Source organism: Centrocercus urophasianus, unplaced genomic scaffold (assembly GCF_019232065.1).
Source record: "Centrocercus urophasianus isolate 14NV4802_14NV808 unplaced genomic scaffold, USGS_Curo_1.0 seq_21, whole genome shotgun sequence".
Lineage (NCBI taxonomy): Eukaryota > Metazoa > Chordata > Aves > Galliformes > Phasianidae > Centrocercus > Centrocercus urophasianus.
Window position 1 is genome coordinate 12,256,595 of NW_024884767.1, and position 15,486 is coordinate 12,272,080.

At 39.8% G+C, this 15,486-nt stretch overlaps 1 protein-coding gene across 1 annotated transcript; it reads right to left on the reverse strand.

The window, feature by feature from the left end:
* Window positions 1-1,058: 1,058 nt before the first annotated feature.
* DIRAS2 (DIRAS family GTPase 2) lies at window positions 1,059-1,685 on the reverse strand. The gene has a single exon (XM_042822974.1). It carries the CDS (start codon window positions 1,683-1,685, stop codon window positions 1,086-1,088), a length of 600 nt encoding a protein of 199 aa, XP_042678908.1. The 3' UTR covers window positions 1,059-1,085.
* Between the last annotated feature and the right edge of the window lie 13,801 nt (window positions 1,686-15,486).

Sequence of the window (15,486 nt, forward strand, 5' to 3'; positions counted from 1 at the left end):
TCCTCTCCTCTCCTCTCCTCTCCTCTCCTCTCCTCTCCTCTCGTTTAAATGATGAATATAAAACCCCACTGACAATGTAAACACAATAAATCTAGCAATGTATGAATCCAAAACTATTCTATTTGGAATATAATAAAGGAAATAAGTTTTACTCAGCTAATCTGATAAACAGAGTAAAACCTTCCTGTTACTACACCCCACTCCAGCAGCAGCATGTGTTCAATAGTCCTCCAGTTCATTCACAAGTCATGGTGTCTGTTCACTTTCCGTCAGAACTGCTTGAAGTCAGCCTTTCCCACAAAGGCCTTTGTGGGCGACTCTCTATCCAGTCCTCCCTGAAGAAGTAATCTGTTGCCATATACACACTGTTTTTATATTTCCTGATGTTCCTCAACAGCAAGCATCTTCTCCTCTGAAATACCTTGGTGTCAAGGATTCCTGGATTGATGAGTACAGAGGAGATGAATCTCCACTTATGCTGCAGGGGCTGGCTTTTCATCATCTTTATTTCAAACACTGTATCATACAGGAAGGGCATCTCATGCTCGGGGAGGTAGAGAAAATCTCCACTTCTTTTAAGTGTGCTTCCTTTTGGTGAGAAATAGATTATTTGGCATATCTGAGATTATTACTTTATTCAAACTACTTAAGCAGTCAGAACTGAAAATTGCACAGAACAGTTTGTCCACATCACTCTTGAAGTGTATGATAACTTCATCCAGCATGCAGTTACATGCCCTAGCATAAGCATTTGCCTTTTTTTTTCTAGCATTATATAGTACTTTCCACTGTAGTTACATGAGAATATAAACATAATGATTTGATTTCTAAGCCTTCCACAATATGTTCCACGTGATTTTTCTTATCCTGAATTTTTCATTGGTATCTAGAGAGCATGATTCTTCCAATTGTTGACTGTTTTCATAGTAACAACAGTAACTCTTCTTTTTTTTTCAAATTCCAAGTATTTGTTTTAAAACAGATATCAATCAGTACGATCTGTTCTGGTTGTTCGCTGTGTATAGGCTTTACATGGGTAATATCAGAAAGGTGAGAATGCATGACAGACTCCTGTCAGGGCAATTTCACATGACTACACATTTGCCCTTCAGCTTCTCTTTCCTTTTCTGCTGCTTGCTTTTTTTACCATCAATTTGTAAACTCACAGTCCTGCGTTTCTCTAAGTTCAAAAGCTCTTGGAATAACTCCTTTACATTGTGGTTCAGCTTGGCAGAGGTCTCCATGAACGCACATTTCCACTTCTTGGCCATAGCTTCTCCTTCACTGCTTTCTACCTCTCTGTTTTGGTTCTCATCATTTTTGTTCCCCACCAGCATTATTGGAATGCTTTCTATATCACCTTTAATCTGACATATTTGTTCATAGATTGGTTTAAGTTCCTCCAAAGACTGTCGGCTGGTGATAGAGTATACCAAAATGAAAGCATGTCCTTTAGAAATAGAAAGACGTTGCATGGCTGGAAATTGATGGCTCCCTGTAGTGTCAGTTATCTGCAAAGTGCATATGCTTTTATCACAACTGATCACCTGCCGGTAGGTGTCTTCAATGGTGGGGATGTAGCTCTCTCTGAAAGTGCCTTTCACAAATCTCAACACCAAAGAACTTTTGCCAACTCCTCCAGCCCCAAACACAACAACCCTGTAATCATTGCTTTGCTCCGGCATGTTTCTCAGTGTGTCTGTTGTTCAGCTAGAGGGGAAAATCTAGGAAAGAAAATAGCAAAAAATAACGATATTAATGCAGCTAACTTCAGTAATTCGAATTTATATTTCCCAGTATGAGAAATAAACACGGTAGAAGTGATGTTATGCATGTTGCAGAGTTACAGTTTGACCTGGATAAGTAATAAACGAATATCTTCATCACTTATTTAAAATGAGCATTGTGATTTTAAGTTATATTCCTACTGGAATAACATTTCCAAAGCAAAAAGCTACATATGGGAACTGGTATTTCATCATGGCCATCCTGAACAAACTGAGCAGAAGTGAGACTGAACTCCTCCTTTTTATTCCAAAAAGTGTCTCAAATCATTGTTAAAACAGACTGCTAGATATGTGTATGACAGTCAGAGAATCACTGAATCATTAAGATTGGAAAAGACCACTAAGATCACCTAGTTCATCTATTAGACCATTACTCTGAACATGCCATCTCTTCAGCAGCTAGGGAATTAATTTCCATTGCCCCTAGACAACACAACTTCATGACTTGTAAAATGTATCTGCAGATTAGCTGGAGTACTGCATCCAGATCTGGGGCCCCAAATATGGGAAAGATGTGAAGCTGTTGGAGAGGGTCTGGAGGAGGGTCGCAAAGATGACAGAGGGCTAGAGCACCTCCCCTATGAAGACAGGCTGAGGGAGCTGAGCTTGTTCAGCCTGGAAAAAAAGAAGGCTGTGAGGAGACTTCATTGAAGCCTTCCAGTATTTAAAAGGGGATTATAAAAAGGAGGGGAATCAATTTTTTTCAAGGGTAGGCAGTGATAGGTCGAGGGGGAATGGTTTTAAGCTCGAGGAGGGATGTCAGGGTGAAGTTCTTTACAGAAAGTGTGGTGAGAGGCTGGAACAGCTGCTTACAGAGGTTGCAGATGCTCTGTTCCTGGAGATATATTCCAGACCAGGTTGGATGGGGCCACGGGCAACCTGGCCTAGTACCAGATCTGGTGGTTGGTGGCCCTGCCTGTGGCAGGGGGGTTGGAACTTGGTCATCCTTGGACTCCCTTCCAATCCAAGCCATTCCATGATTCTGTGATTCTGTTTCTTCGCCTTTCTGCCCATTGTATTTATGACTTGCCTCTTATGTTTGTATTTGAGGCATTAATAATATATTAATTCTCTATCACTCCAGAAGAGACAGAGAGACAGAGTTCTTTACATAATAAATACCTTCAAAAAGTTCTGAAAATGAACTGACTTGTATACTTCCCTCTACAGTAAAATTAGGTTAGAATATCTGGCAAGAATACAGACAGAACATTAGAATCCAACAGGGAACCCACCTACAGGAAGGGTCGTAAGGAGCATCCAGTGAACTACAGACCTTTCAGCCTCTGTATCAGGGAAAGTCATGATTCAGATTGTCTTGAGTACAATCACATGGCATGTGGAGGACACCTAGGTATCAGGCACAGCCACCATGTGTTCATTAGAGAGGTCTTGATTAACTAACGTCGTCTGCTTCAATTATCAGGGGATCCTGCTGTGGATGAGGGAAAAACTCTTGACATAGTCTACCTAGACTTCAGCAAAGCCTTTGACACTGTCCCAAAGTATTCTCTTGAGGAAGCTGGCAGCTTAAGTCCTGGGCAGGTACTTTGCTGTGCAAAAAACCAGCTGGAGGGCTGGGCCCAGAAAGTGATGGTGAATGGAGTTAAATTCACCTGGCGGCCACTCATGAGTTGTGTTCCCTAGGAGTTGGCACTGAGGCCTGTCCTGTTCAATGTCTTTATTGATGGTCTGGGTGAGGCTATTGTATGCTCCCTCTGTAAGTTTGTAGATGGCACCAAGCTGCAGGGAAATGCCAGTCTGCCTGAGAGTAGGAAGGCCCTTTAGAGGGATCTGGACTGGCTGCATTGTGGGGCTGAGATCAGGGAGATGAAGTTGAAAAGGATCAAGTTCTGGGTCCTGCACTCTGATTACAAAAACCCCAAGCAGCACTACAAGCGTGGGGCAGATTGGCTGGAAACCTGTGTGCAGGAAAACAATTTGGGGTATTAGTTGTCAATCAGTTGAGCATGAGTAGCAGTGTGCCAGATGGCATCCTAGATTGTATCAGAAACAGTCGGCAGCAGGAGGAGCAGGGAGGTTATCGTCCTTCCGTACTCAGCACTAATGAGGCCACACCTTGAGTACTGTGTTGAGTTTCAGTCCTCTCAGTCTTCTGAGTTTCCTCTCAAGAAAGACACAGGTTATGGTGTGTGTCCAGAGAAGGGTGACGAAGCTGGTGAGAGGTCTGGAACACAAGTCTTACGAGGAGCAGCTGAGGGAGCCAGGATTGTTGTTTGGAGGAGACTGAAGAGAGACCTTAAAGCTGTCTATAACTATCTGAAAGGAGATTGTGGTGAGGTGGAAGCTGAACTCTTCTCCCAGGTATCTATCAACTGAATGAGAGGGATGTGCTACGGGATTTTTAGGTTAGGTATTAAGAAAAAAACTGTCTTAGAAAGAGCAGTCAAGTATTGTAACAGGCTGCCCAGAGAGCTGATGGAGTTATCATCCCAGGAGGCATTCAAGAAACATGTAGATTTAGTGCTTAGTGGGTGTAGTGGTAATGGATTGATGGTTGGACTTTTAGAGATCTTTTCCAACCTCAGTGGTTTGATGACTCTATGATCATATAAGCCATTGCTGCTGGTAAAATTCTTCTCCTTTCATAATTGAAAGCAGTTAAGAAAAAGATACTCATTACAGATCTGTCACAGTTTTGGTTTTGTTGCAGCGTTTTCACCATGTTGCATTGTTAGAATTCCATCCAAAGACACATTGCAAATTTCTTTGAAACTTTTTGGCTAGATGTTTTAGAGCAGTGCTCATTTCTATAAAAAATCTTATCTAACTTGTTATCCAGAGCCAGAAACTTTGATCCAGTTCTTGAGCTCTTATGACATTCTACTGAGATATCAGTTTGATATACAGTACAGCATTTGTCTGATGCTCTGTGTTTATTTCCTGAAAGCTCTTCTTCCTCAGGCAAAATCATCTCATGTCAGTCAGATTTATTTATTTATTTATTCATTCATTAAGCCTAGGGAAACATTCCTGTATTCTCATGGTTATTATGAAAATCCAATGAAATTTCAGCAGTGCATTTGGTTCAAAACGTTACCTGAATGTAAAACAACAGTCCGTAAGGCTATCTAGTGATGATACCATTTTGCAGTGATACATGATGGAAGGTGGACCCAGCCTCAGTAGAAAATGCTGTTAGAAATACGGTGGCTTAGAGCATAGTTTATGGAGACAACAAGGGTGAAAAAGATAAGCGGGATGAATGAGGAGAGAAGAAGGCCTCTGAAAGGATTTTTTACATATCTATAGAAAAATATTTCTGTGGGAGTATTATCACAATGTTTGCCAATGAATATAGACTTACAGAATGGGGATTTTATGCTAATGGTATTTCCGTCTTTTAATGCAATGCAATATATAATTTGATTCTTTTCTGTTCTTGCTTAGACTTTCTTATCAATGAAAATCTTGGCATATTTGAAAGCTGAACAGCTTCAAAAGGCATTTAAAACAGCTTTTCATTGCAACATGAGGTTGTAGTGCATTTGGAAAGCACTTTTTTATTCCCACGCTGAACAAAGTGTTCTTTGAAAGCATGCTTCCTGATAATCAGCCAGTATAAATTGTGATTTCTTCACTGCAGGAATGTTGTAATGCTTGATTTACGTCAGTTCTGGTTTTTAGGCACACATTGTTCTTGCTATCTTTGTAAGCAGATATGAATATTTTAGTACTGTCAAAGTATTTGTTGAAATGAACGTTAAAAAAATAGATTAAATAAAATTATATTAAGTAAGACACTATTTACTCATAACTGTTACAACTTTTTAAATACCTTCCTAAGACAAAATTATAGGGAAACATTTTAGACCATAGCAAAATAAAGTCTTGAAATGCAAAGAAATCAGTTACATAACTTCAAAATAACAATATGCTGCATTTTGTTCAATGTATTTACACAGTGCCAGATTTCTTTGGGGCTTCCTCACTTGCATAAACAGAAATGATACCAAATGAAAATTTTACCAAGGGTGCACTGATGTTCTACTGGGTGTCACTTTCCGGTTTGTGGATTGGGTAATCTTAAAATTAAAAAAAAAAAAAAAAAAAGAATATCTACACTCAAGGTCTGTTTGAATTCATCTCTACTTTTGGCATGTTAGATACTTCACTTAATTGGAACTACTTTCAGATTTATTTATCTATTGGAGTATTTGGTAAAGCAGTATATTAATATTTTAAGTGCTTAGAAACAAATGTCACTGAGCAACCTTAGAGATACTGCATGTATGTAGATAGGTATTTGTTAATTCAACACAGAAATAAAAATGTTGAGAAAACAGCACGGTATTAAATCTCTATGGAACCCATACACTTTTATTTGATTTTTCTCCCCATCGTAACAACTGGTTTTGTTCAGTTTACCATGAATTTAATTCATCCTACTAAAGAAAAAATTACAATTTTATATATTAACTTTTCACCCCTTAATGCCATTGGATAGAGCTGTAGAACTTCTCACTGAAATGTTTCACTCATATGAACATTTGACTAAGTCTCATCTCTCAGACTGTTTTTTAAGAGCAGATGCTCTTTATGGGTATGACGTATGACTATACACGCTGTGGTGAACTTCTCTAGATGCCCACTACCCCTCAAAAAGAAACTTATTTTTTTCTGTATCTAACAGAAAGATGTGTGGGCTAAAAGATTTCCTTAATGAAGAAAAAGTTAGAAAAATACAGGAAAAAAAAAAATCAAAACCACAATTTCTCAAGTAAACGTTTGGCTCTAAACGCTTTGGGCGCTAATCCCATATATTATGAGATTCATGATAAAAACATAAGCATATAAAAGTACAAATTGACTCATAACAATGTGCATGTTCTTGGATGACTGTTTCTGTTCAGCAGAAAAAACTGTACAAAGATCAATGGCCCTTTTGCCTTTCCTCCTTAGCCCTCAATTCCCTCATATAAACTTGAGACTATTTAAACAACACTTCTGTAGAAACAGCATTATCAGAGATAAAGGGTTGATGACTTGTTAGGGAGTATATAGCTCCTACTGTTGCCTTTTCTTGCCACACATGTAGTGACTGCTGTCTTGACTACTGAGATAGTTCTGATGCTCTTATACAGACTACGTCATTCCCCATTCAAAACAATGTGGATTAGTTCTAATCAAGGATATCAGTGTCTGCTTTTCAGTCCATGCCTTGCATAGCGTGCTGTCCAAAAACACTATCAGTCAATGAAATACATTTTGCAACTGCTAGGCAAGAACTTGTGAATAGATTAATACAGTGGGTTTCAGGACCTGAAAGGATATCTGACAAATGGTTATTTAGTGCAGTTCTGTTGACAGTAAGGTTTCAAGTGCTAGGAAGAAGCCTGAGCTTTCACCAGGAATTGTCCACAGATCAAGCAGTTTGGAAAGCAGGAAGTAAAGTATAAATGTGGGATGTGACAAAAGAATGAAGATTTCTTATAGTAGTTTCAACATTTTCGCAATAATGTATTTGCTGTCTATGATGTGCCATTTGCTCTGTATTAGGAAATATTTATATATATTACATGTATATATACTGTAATGTGCATTTTCTTTAACAATTACTTTGCAAATCTGCACCTCAAAATGTTTACGAAACTGAATACTTTCGTCACTGAAACGTGTTACTTTTAAACAGGAAAGCAATTTCATTTTCGTATTAATCATTTTCCCAGGTTTCTGTACTTTCTATTCTGAAGTAAAAAATGTACCTAGAGAATATTATACGAGTAGCTTACTTTCAAAAGTCTATGTTTTAAGAATAAAAAATACTTTCTCAGTAACACACATCTGCATTCTAATGTTTGAGCACATAAAGAAAACTGCAATGCTTTTTCTTTGTAGGAATGTATTAGCAATTTGTGCTAGCCAGAATTTGATTACACATAATACCTTTTTAAGAACAAACAAAAGTTGTCAGTCTATATTTTCAGAAAAGAATTTAAAAATCAATAAAAGACAGTAATTTTCTTTTTCCTAACTTCACATTCATTTCAAGGTAGAACTACTGAACTTTTATTAAACGGGAAACATCAGTTAGCCAGGAACGTATTTGCACTTTTCACATGACTGGTTGCCTACACACAGATTTTAAACAGTGATGTTAAAACTCTGTGAGGATTTCATTGACACCTATCCTGAATCACCTTAAACCAATTCCATTGCTTGAAGTCATGATGAGGGAGATTGTATTTCACTGACACAACCTACTGCAGCTCTGCATCGTCAGAGGAATCAGAGGCTTATTCTGATCTCATAAACGTAAGTCTAACATTCAACTCGAATTTACTCAAGAGGAAGTGCTTCTAACTTCAGTGTGAGTGGAAGCGTATGTTTGTCACACACTGATACCCATTTTTTGACATTTTTGCATTCTTTTTATACTCATATCAGGAATGAAATGCTAATCAGTATTGTTGCTTGTGATGAAAGAAAATGTACACTCTTTCAATTTATACATACAGTGGAATTGTCACATGACCTTTTATCACTGCCTTTGCAACAATAAGATAAATTGTATGTTTTTTATTTTACTGCAACACGACAAGTGAAGTATTTGCTGACAAAACCTTTGTTTGAGTAGAAACTAAAAAATAACTTCCTGAATAAATTTTCCTTTTTTTTTTTTTTTTTAATGTTTCCTATAAGAAAAACTGTTCATTTGAAAAGGAGAGTAATATAAATGGCCTCATGCTCACATGCCATATGGAAGCTGATTAGTTAGTTATTACAGAATAATTATTGAGATTTACTGCAGCTTGAGAGCAATTCAATGTAATACCATCCTTTCGATAAAAAACAATACAGAGAAAAAAGTATTTGATTAAAAAGAAAATAAAGTAGAAGAAAAGGGAATATAGAGTTGAACGTGATCATTCTTTCCTGTAAGAGAATCTTTGAGCAAAAATAGTTTTTAATGTGATTTTTTAAAGCTAAGCCTGGGGGAACAGAGTACACTCTGTCACAATGAAAAGGTGTGTCTTTGATTTTTATATGTGATGATGGGATTTTTACAGGGGCAGATGTATTGGTGAGCATAAAAGTGAAGTTTTCAGTTGAAACTCAAATGAAACTAGGACCATCATTAATAGCAATTTCAGAATCGGCAGTGACAGAATAAATCTTATCCACCTTGGGAGGCTTGTGGGTTTTTTTGATACCGCAGACTGCAGCGCTGGTATAATAATCCACTTGGACAGGAGGAACTTTCTCTCCGAACTCCAGTCTTCCATAGAGACCTTTTCTGCATTATACGAAGGGGATATCATTTAGTCTGATAAGTATCAGGGCTTATGTATCTGCTCTAGTGCTAGAGTGGTTCAAACAGAAGTACAGCAAAACCTAGAAGAAAAATGTGCTTGCATTTGGTTTTGTTGTGGGACATGCAGTAACTGTGCCTCCCAGGTGTCTGACCAATTTGCAAAGAGATTTTTCAGTGTAAGCAACTTCCCGTGAATTGCAAGAATGGTATTTGCATTGAAAGAGACCTTCTAGGATATCAAATCCAATTCATTGCTGTTGCAGGCAACAATTTCATAATCTCTTCCATCAAGTTCCATCTGAAAAACATGCAGAACCTCTTTGTAACTTCAACAAAAAACAATTTCAGTAGGCTAGTGGTCTAATGGTTTGAAACCATCCATCCTGAGTGTACTCACACCGCATTTATACCCATTTGTTCTTTGCCCTTCACAGGGATGAAGACTGCTGTATATTGAAGCAGTCATTTTCCCAGACTTTCAGTTCCATGGGACCACTGATTTGCTGTTACATATTTGATGTACATATTTCATGTTTGGCTAGCTCTTCACACAAAACCATACAAATGCATTGTGCAATGTAAGAGGTATCATGAAACCTAAAGCTATTTCATAGTCCCTGAACAACGGCACAGATTCCGTTCCACGAGAACTAGGCTCTAAGGCGTTTTGTAAGCACAGCTGGGTCCCCCTGCAGGGAGCTCCTGAAACTGGAGTGAAGTCAGAAAAGGGGGAAAAACAACAGCCAAAATAATCATCTGGTCCAGAATTAACCATTTTAGAATGAAAACATTCCAGATACAATAAAGTATAAACCCTAGCAAAAGTAAAACAGCAATCACTTGTAACAGCTTCATTTATATGAAAAGGCATGTGAGTGCACACATCACATATGTGCAAGTATGTGCATTCATGTATGTGCATACATCTATGTGTATGATCAATCACACATAAAAACAAGAGATTTGGAACCTTTTTTTAAAATGAAACTTCAAATCTTATTGCTCAGCCTGAGCTCACCCAGCTGTGGCTGAGGGTTGCAGCATACAGAACACCCCACATTTTACAGGGGAGACACCATAAGGGGAAGTACTGTCATCTCTGAATTCATGTCACTTACTTGAGAATAGCCCTTTATGATTTATTTTCATTCATTCAGCTCAGAACCGCACAACCTACAGAGCAAACAAAATATTTTTCATCTGGAAGACGAATGGTGAAAAGTTGTGTTTGTTCCAAAGAAATCCACAACATTTTTGTGTTCTTTCCTCACATAAGGAAAAATGTAGCATTAACATAAAAATATTTTTAACAGAAAATAAAAATAAAATAAAAAAAACCCTCTCTTTACACCATTGTAGTGGCAGTGTATAAGTAGGGCAAAATTCAGTACATTCAGTTTTAACGAAAGGCAGTTCAAAAAAAATAGAAAGTGATTAAGCTATGACCAGCATCCCAATAAACAGAAAAGCAGTGCTGTTAAACTGGCCAGAATGCATGTTACAGGTTTCTGGCTTCCATATCAGCCCCAGCTTGTAATGTGCCATATTCTCTATCTGTGGTAATGACTCGGATCAGATTTTGCAGTTCTAACTCAAGCAAAACTCTGCTGAAATTTTTCCTGAGTGAGAGCTGTGGATTTTGGTCTGACAAGGTAAAAGAACCTCTACTCTCCTTGCAAAGCTATGTTAATGGATAAGGCAACGAAGACAAAAAACAGAAAGAAAATTACCTGTGAAGGAACAGAAGGCTGCAAAATTTCCTCAGTTTCTGCCTGTCATCACACCAGCTGCTGACCCTTTCTGCTGTGGGTTTTTCTCTACTAGGAAAGGGAACGCGTCTCAGTCGCAGGGCTGTCGCTCTATTCTCTCCTCCTCTGCCTTGAGTCCTGTGATGCCCGTTGCCTGCTGTCTGTCCCAGGCTCAGCTCTGCACTCTCCCCTGGGGCCAGGTGGGTGCTGCTGTTGGCTGGGCTGCAGCTTCACTCCTGCTTTCTGCTGTTACAGATGCAATAGTTTCATCCTCTGCTGGTGCTGCTGCTTAAATGGCGACTGCACAGCTCATCCAGGCTTTTAACTGCCACCTACTGAGTAACTGTGGAATATGTGTATGGATGCATATGTTACATTGGCTGCAAATTTCTGGCACTCTCCCCAGATGCAGTGCATTTTTACAACTAAACTTCAAACCTTTGAAATATTTAGTAGTTAAAACTGTAGTTTACTTTAATTTTACACTTTTTTTTTTTTTTCAAGACCATTCCTTTAACTTCAAAAAGCTTATAAAGCCTTTGGTCAAGCTAATCCTCAGTGGGCCTAAATCACATAGCTCCATCCAGATAAGTGGAGCTCTGCTGATTTATATTAGCTGGGAAATTTGTATTTTAGGTCCAATTTTTTTTTGCAAAAATACAGTAGAAATGAAGTGCTAAAAGCATGCCCTAAAAGCAGATGCTATACAACAGAACCCTTCTACATTTCAGACACTGGAAGCAGAGGAGATAAATTTTCTGTGTGTTTTCCTGAGAGCAGAGTAAAATCATTTTCTTGGGTTTTACAGTCAAATGAAAAGTGAGTAAGCACATTGATTTTTCCAACTTGAAATGCAATTTTTTAATGAAAAATCCGGAGACAAGTTCTAATACCTCCTTTAGCTGTTGATATCCAAATCACCTCCTAGCAATGCCCAGAACAACTTTCTATCTCCAGAGTGGAAGCAGGCTCTACACAACGTCTGCAAATTCCCTCACATGGATCACAGGCTATTCTGTGTGACCAAGGGGTGATGGCACCTCATAGCCTTGTGGCATCACAGTTTCTCTCAGCCTGCGCATACAGCTGAGCCAAGCTGCTAGCCTGGTGGGGAAAAGAAGCTGCCCTACAGCGATAGGTGGCATCCAGCACCAGGTATGGCAGTAAGGAGAGTATATGATTTTTTATTTGCTTGCTGTTACTGTGGAGGGAACCAAAGGTTGAGCAGTGAGCTCATAACAGCTGGTAGCATTTGTTAAATGCCACTCTTGGTAAAGGGAGGCTTTGTTTTGCTTGTTTTCATGAAACATTCATACATCATGATAATTGTTTTGTTTGACGCAGAAATGAAAAGGTTTTTCCTTTACATGTGCCTTTTGCAGATGTCTGAGTATTAGGTTGCTGGATGACCTGTCCTTCTAGCCCTGGGGAGTGATTTGTACTGGGTGCAGGTCTGGTATAGGCCACCCTTGACCTTTGTTCTGCAGGCCACCAGACGGCAGGCATGGGCCCAGCCATACCCCAACAGCCATAAGCCTACTGAAGCAGCCTTCCAGCACAGCCCTACCTGAACAATAATCTAACCCTGTGCGCTCTGAGGACTGGCTAATACTGAAAGCAAAAAGTGGAGGTATTATAAGACTGCAGTTACCGCAACAAAGCAAGGCTTAATCTACAGACTCTGTAATATTAGACAACAGTTTGGCTTTTTCCTGGTACTGCCCATGGCAGCATGCATGTAGGATCTCGCTCTGCTTATTCCAGAGTCTACAGTATGCTTCTGAACTATAAAAAATACATCTTCTCAGTGATTTGCAGGTAGAGGATCTCAGACCTCAGCAAGTATACCCTTACTACCAGTGCATTTTTTAACTTGCCTGAAAAGTGTGAGAAGCATCTGATGAGCACTAGAGTCATAATTTGCAACAACTTTCACTCATTTGATTTACACCACTAGTCAGGGAAATTCTAATTCTTGAATTGTATCCCAAAAAGACAGATGTTCAAACCTTCAAGACTATGTCTTTTAAAATCCTGATCCTTTCTGAAATACAATTTACGTCAATTGCAACTATCAGCATAGACTGCTGTCATTCTACTAACATGTCCAAAATAAAGAATTCTCTCATTGGCAGACACATCTCTGCTGGTATATACATGCTCCTGTTAAGCAGCTTTCAGTCAGGCTCTCCTCCCACTGCAATCATGGTGAGATTTTTCTGAGCACAAGTGCAGTGCTAAGCTTGCACTGTAAAGCCCTGCAAGGGATATAGGCTACTGCAAAAGTAATGCTTCCTATTTATTTCTATGGAAATTACAAAAGATATGCAGAACACGTTAATGCTGTTTGATAGAGCACATTCTTGCTACAAAACACTACTTTTCAGCATAGTCACCAGCATTTGCTACACATTCTTGCCTGTGACCAACAAGAGTCTGCAAACTGCACTTCCGAAAATGTGTACCACTGGAGGTGACCCACTGCTGCTGCCACAGCAGTGTCCAATGCTAAGACCTTACTCTAGACTGCAGGGGAACCACTGCAGCAAACTGAGAGAGTCAGTGAGAGGGAGAGTAGCTGGTGTTCTGCCAGGAGCTCCAATGAAGTCCTCCGGGAATGCTGTTCCTCCCCTTCCCTCCAAGAGCCTGAAATGCCAAAAAAAGGCAGTCCACGGAACCAGAACATTAACTCTTTAACTCCCACTCCCACCAACAACAAAAATCACAAAACCACAACGTTCCACCCCTTATTCCACATCACTGCATCATGCTTAACATATATCTATACACAAACAAACAGTAATTAACATGCATTACATACACACATATCTGTATACATGGAGTTACTGATTGCACTCCCCCAACATCGAATCTCCTTGTGGTACACATTGAACATCCCACTTTTCTGCATCACCCACCAAGTGGACCCAGGTCCCTGAGCAAAAACAGGACCACAGAGAGGTCTGCCCTTTCCAGAAGCTGGAAGAACCCAATCCACTTTTCCCAACATGCTTTTTACATGTACCACAGGGACCTTATCTCCCTCTGCAGTATGTAGGGATCTGGATTGGATAGGGCCGTTTTGATTGACTGATCCTCTATTGTTGCCCAACATGGTTGTTTCTTTCAAATGCTTCTCCCAGTGCTTAAATGTTCCTCCACCCATTGCTTTCAACATGGTTTTTAACAACCCACATTAACGCTACAAATTGTTCGATCTTACCAGAAGCTGGTGCATGATAAGGGATGTTATAAATCCACTCAATGCCATGTCCTTTGGCCCAAATATTTACAAGTGAATCTTTGAAATGGGTTCCATTATTTGACTCAGTTATTCCTGGAGTGCCATGTAGCCACAGGACTTGTTTCTCCAAACCTAATATGGTGCTTCGGGTGGTAGCATGGGGTACTGCATATGTTTCAAGCCACCCAGTGGGTGCCTCCACGATGGTAAGCACATGATGCTTACCACTGTGAGTTTGTGGCAAGGCGATACAATCAACCTGCCACGCCTCCCCATATTTGTACTTTTGCCATTGCCCTTCTCCCCAGAGAGGTTTCATCCTCTTGACTTGTTTAATTGCAGCACACTTGTTACAGTCATTAATACTTTGCAATAGTGTCCATAGTTAAGTCTACCTCTAGGCTTCTAGACCACTTATATATCCCATCTCTTCCATGATGGCCCAAGGTCTCATGGGCCCACCAAGCTAAAATAACTCCCTTGTTCTGCCACCACAAGTCTATTTGAGCCACCTCAATTCTGGCAGCTTGGTCTACTTGATGGTTATTTTGCTGTTCTTCAGTAGCCTGACTGTTGGGCACATGAGCATCTACATGGCACACCTTTAAACCATATTCTTTGGGCAGCAATGTTTTTTCACAGTTCCGGAGCACAAATAGTTTTACCTCCTCTTTGCCAATTGCTTTGTTCCCATTGCTGTAACCACCCCTATAAGGCATTTGCCACCATCCACAAGGCAGTATAAAGATAAAGCATTGGCCACCTCTGGTTTGATGCTTCTTCTCCTTCAGTGGCCTCTGCAACTTGTCGTGTGGGGCTCCACACTGCAGTTTTCCATCTGCAATGCTTCCCTACAATACAACACGATGCATCTGTGAACAGGGCATATTTCTTTTCATTTTCTTATAGTTCACTGTATGGTGAGGCCTCTTTAGCATGCAATACTTCTTCTCCTGGTGATGTTCCAAACTTTTTGCTTTCAGGCAAGTCCATAATCACCTTTAAGACTCCTGAACAGCTGAGGTTTCCCATCTGTGCTCATTGTGTAACCAGCACAATCCACTTACTCCAAGTGGCATCAGTAGCGTGATGGGTGGAGGGAACGTTTACTTTAAACATCCAGTTTAGCACTGGTAGTCGAGGTGCCAGAAGGAGCTGCATTTCAGTACCGACTACTTCAGAAACAGCCCGAACCCATTCATATGTGGTTAAGATCTCCTTTTCAGTTGGAATGTAACAGTCTTCCAACCCTCTGTACACTTGTCTCCAGAATCCCAGGGGTTGGTCTTTCCTGAGGCTCTTTGTCACAAACTCCAAGTGGGAACTTTCTCCCCAGCAACAGTGTTCTTTACATCTTTTCTCATCCATGCTGGCAACAGGGCCACAGCATGGGCTATCTCCTGTTTAATTTGGTCAAAAGCCTGCTGTTGC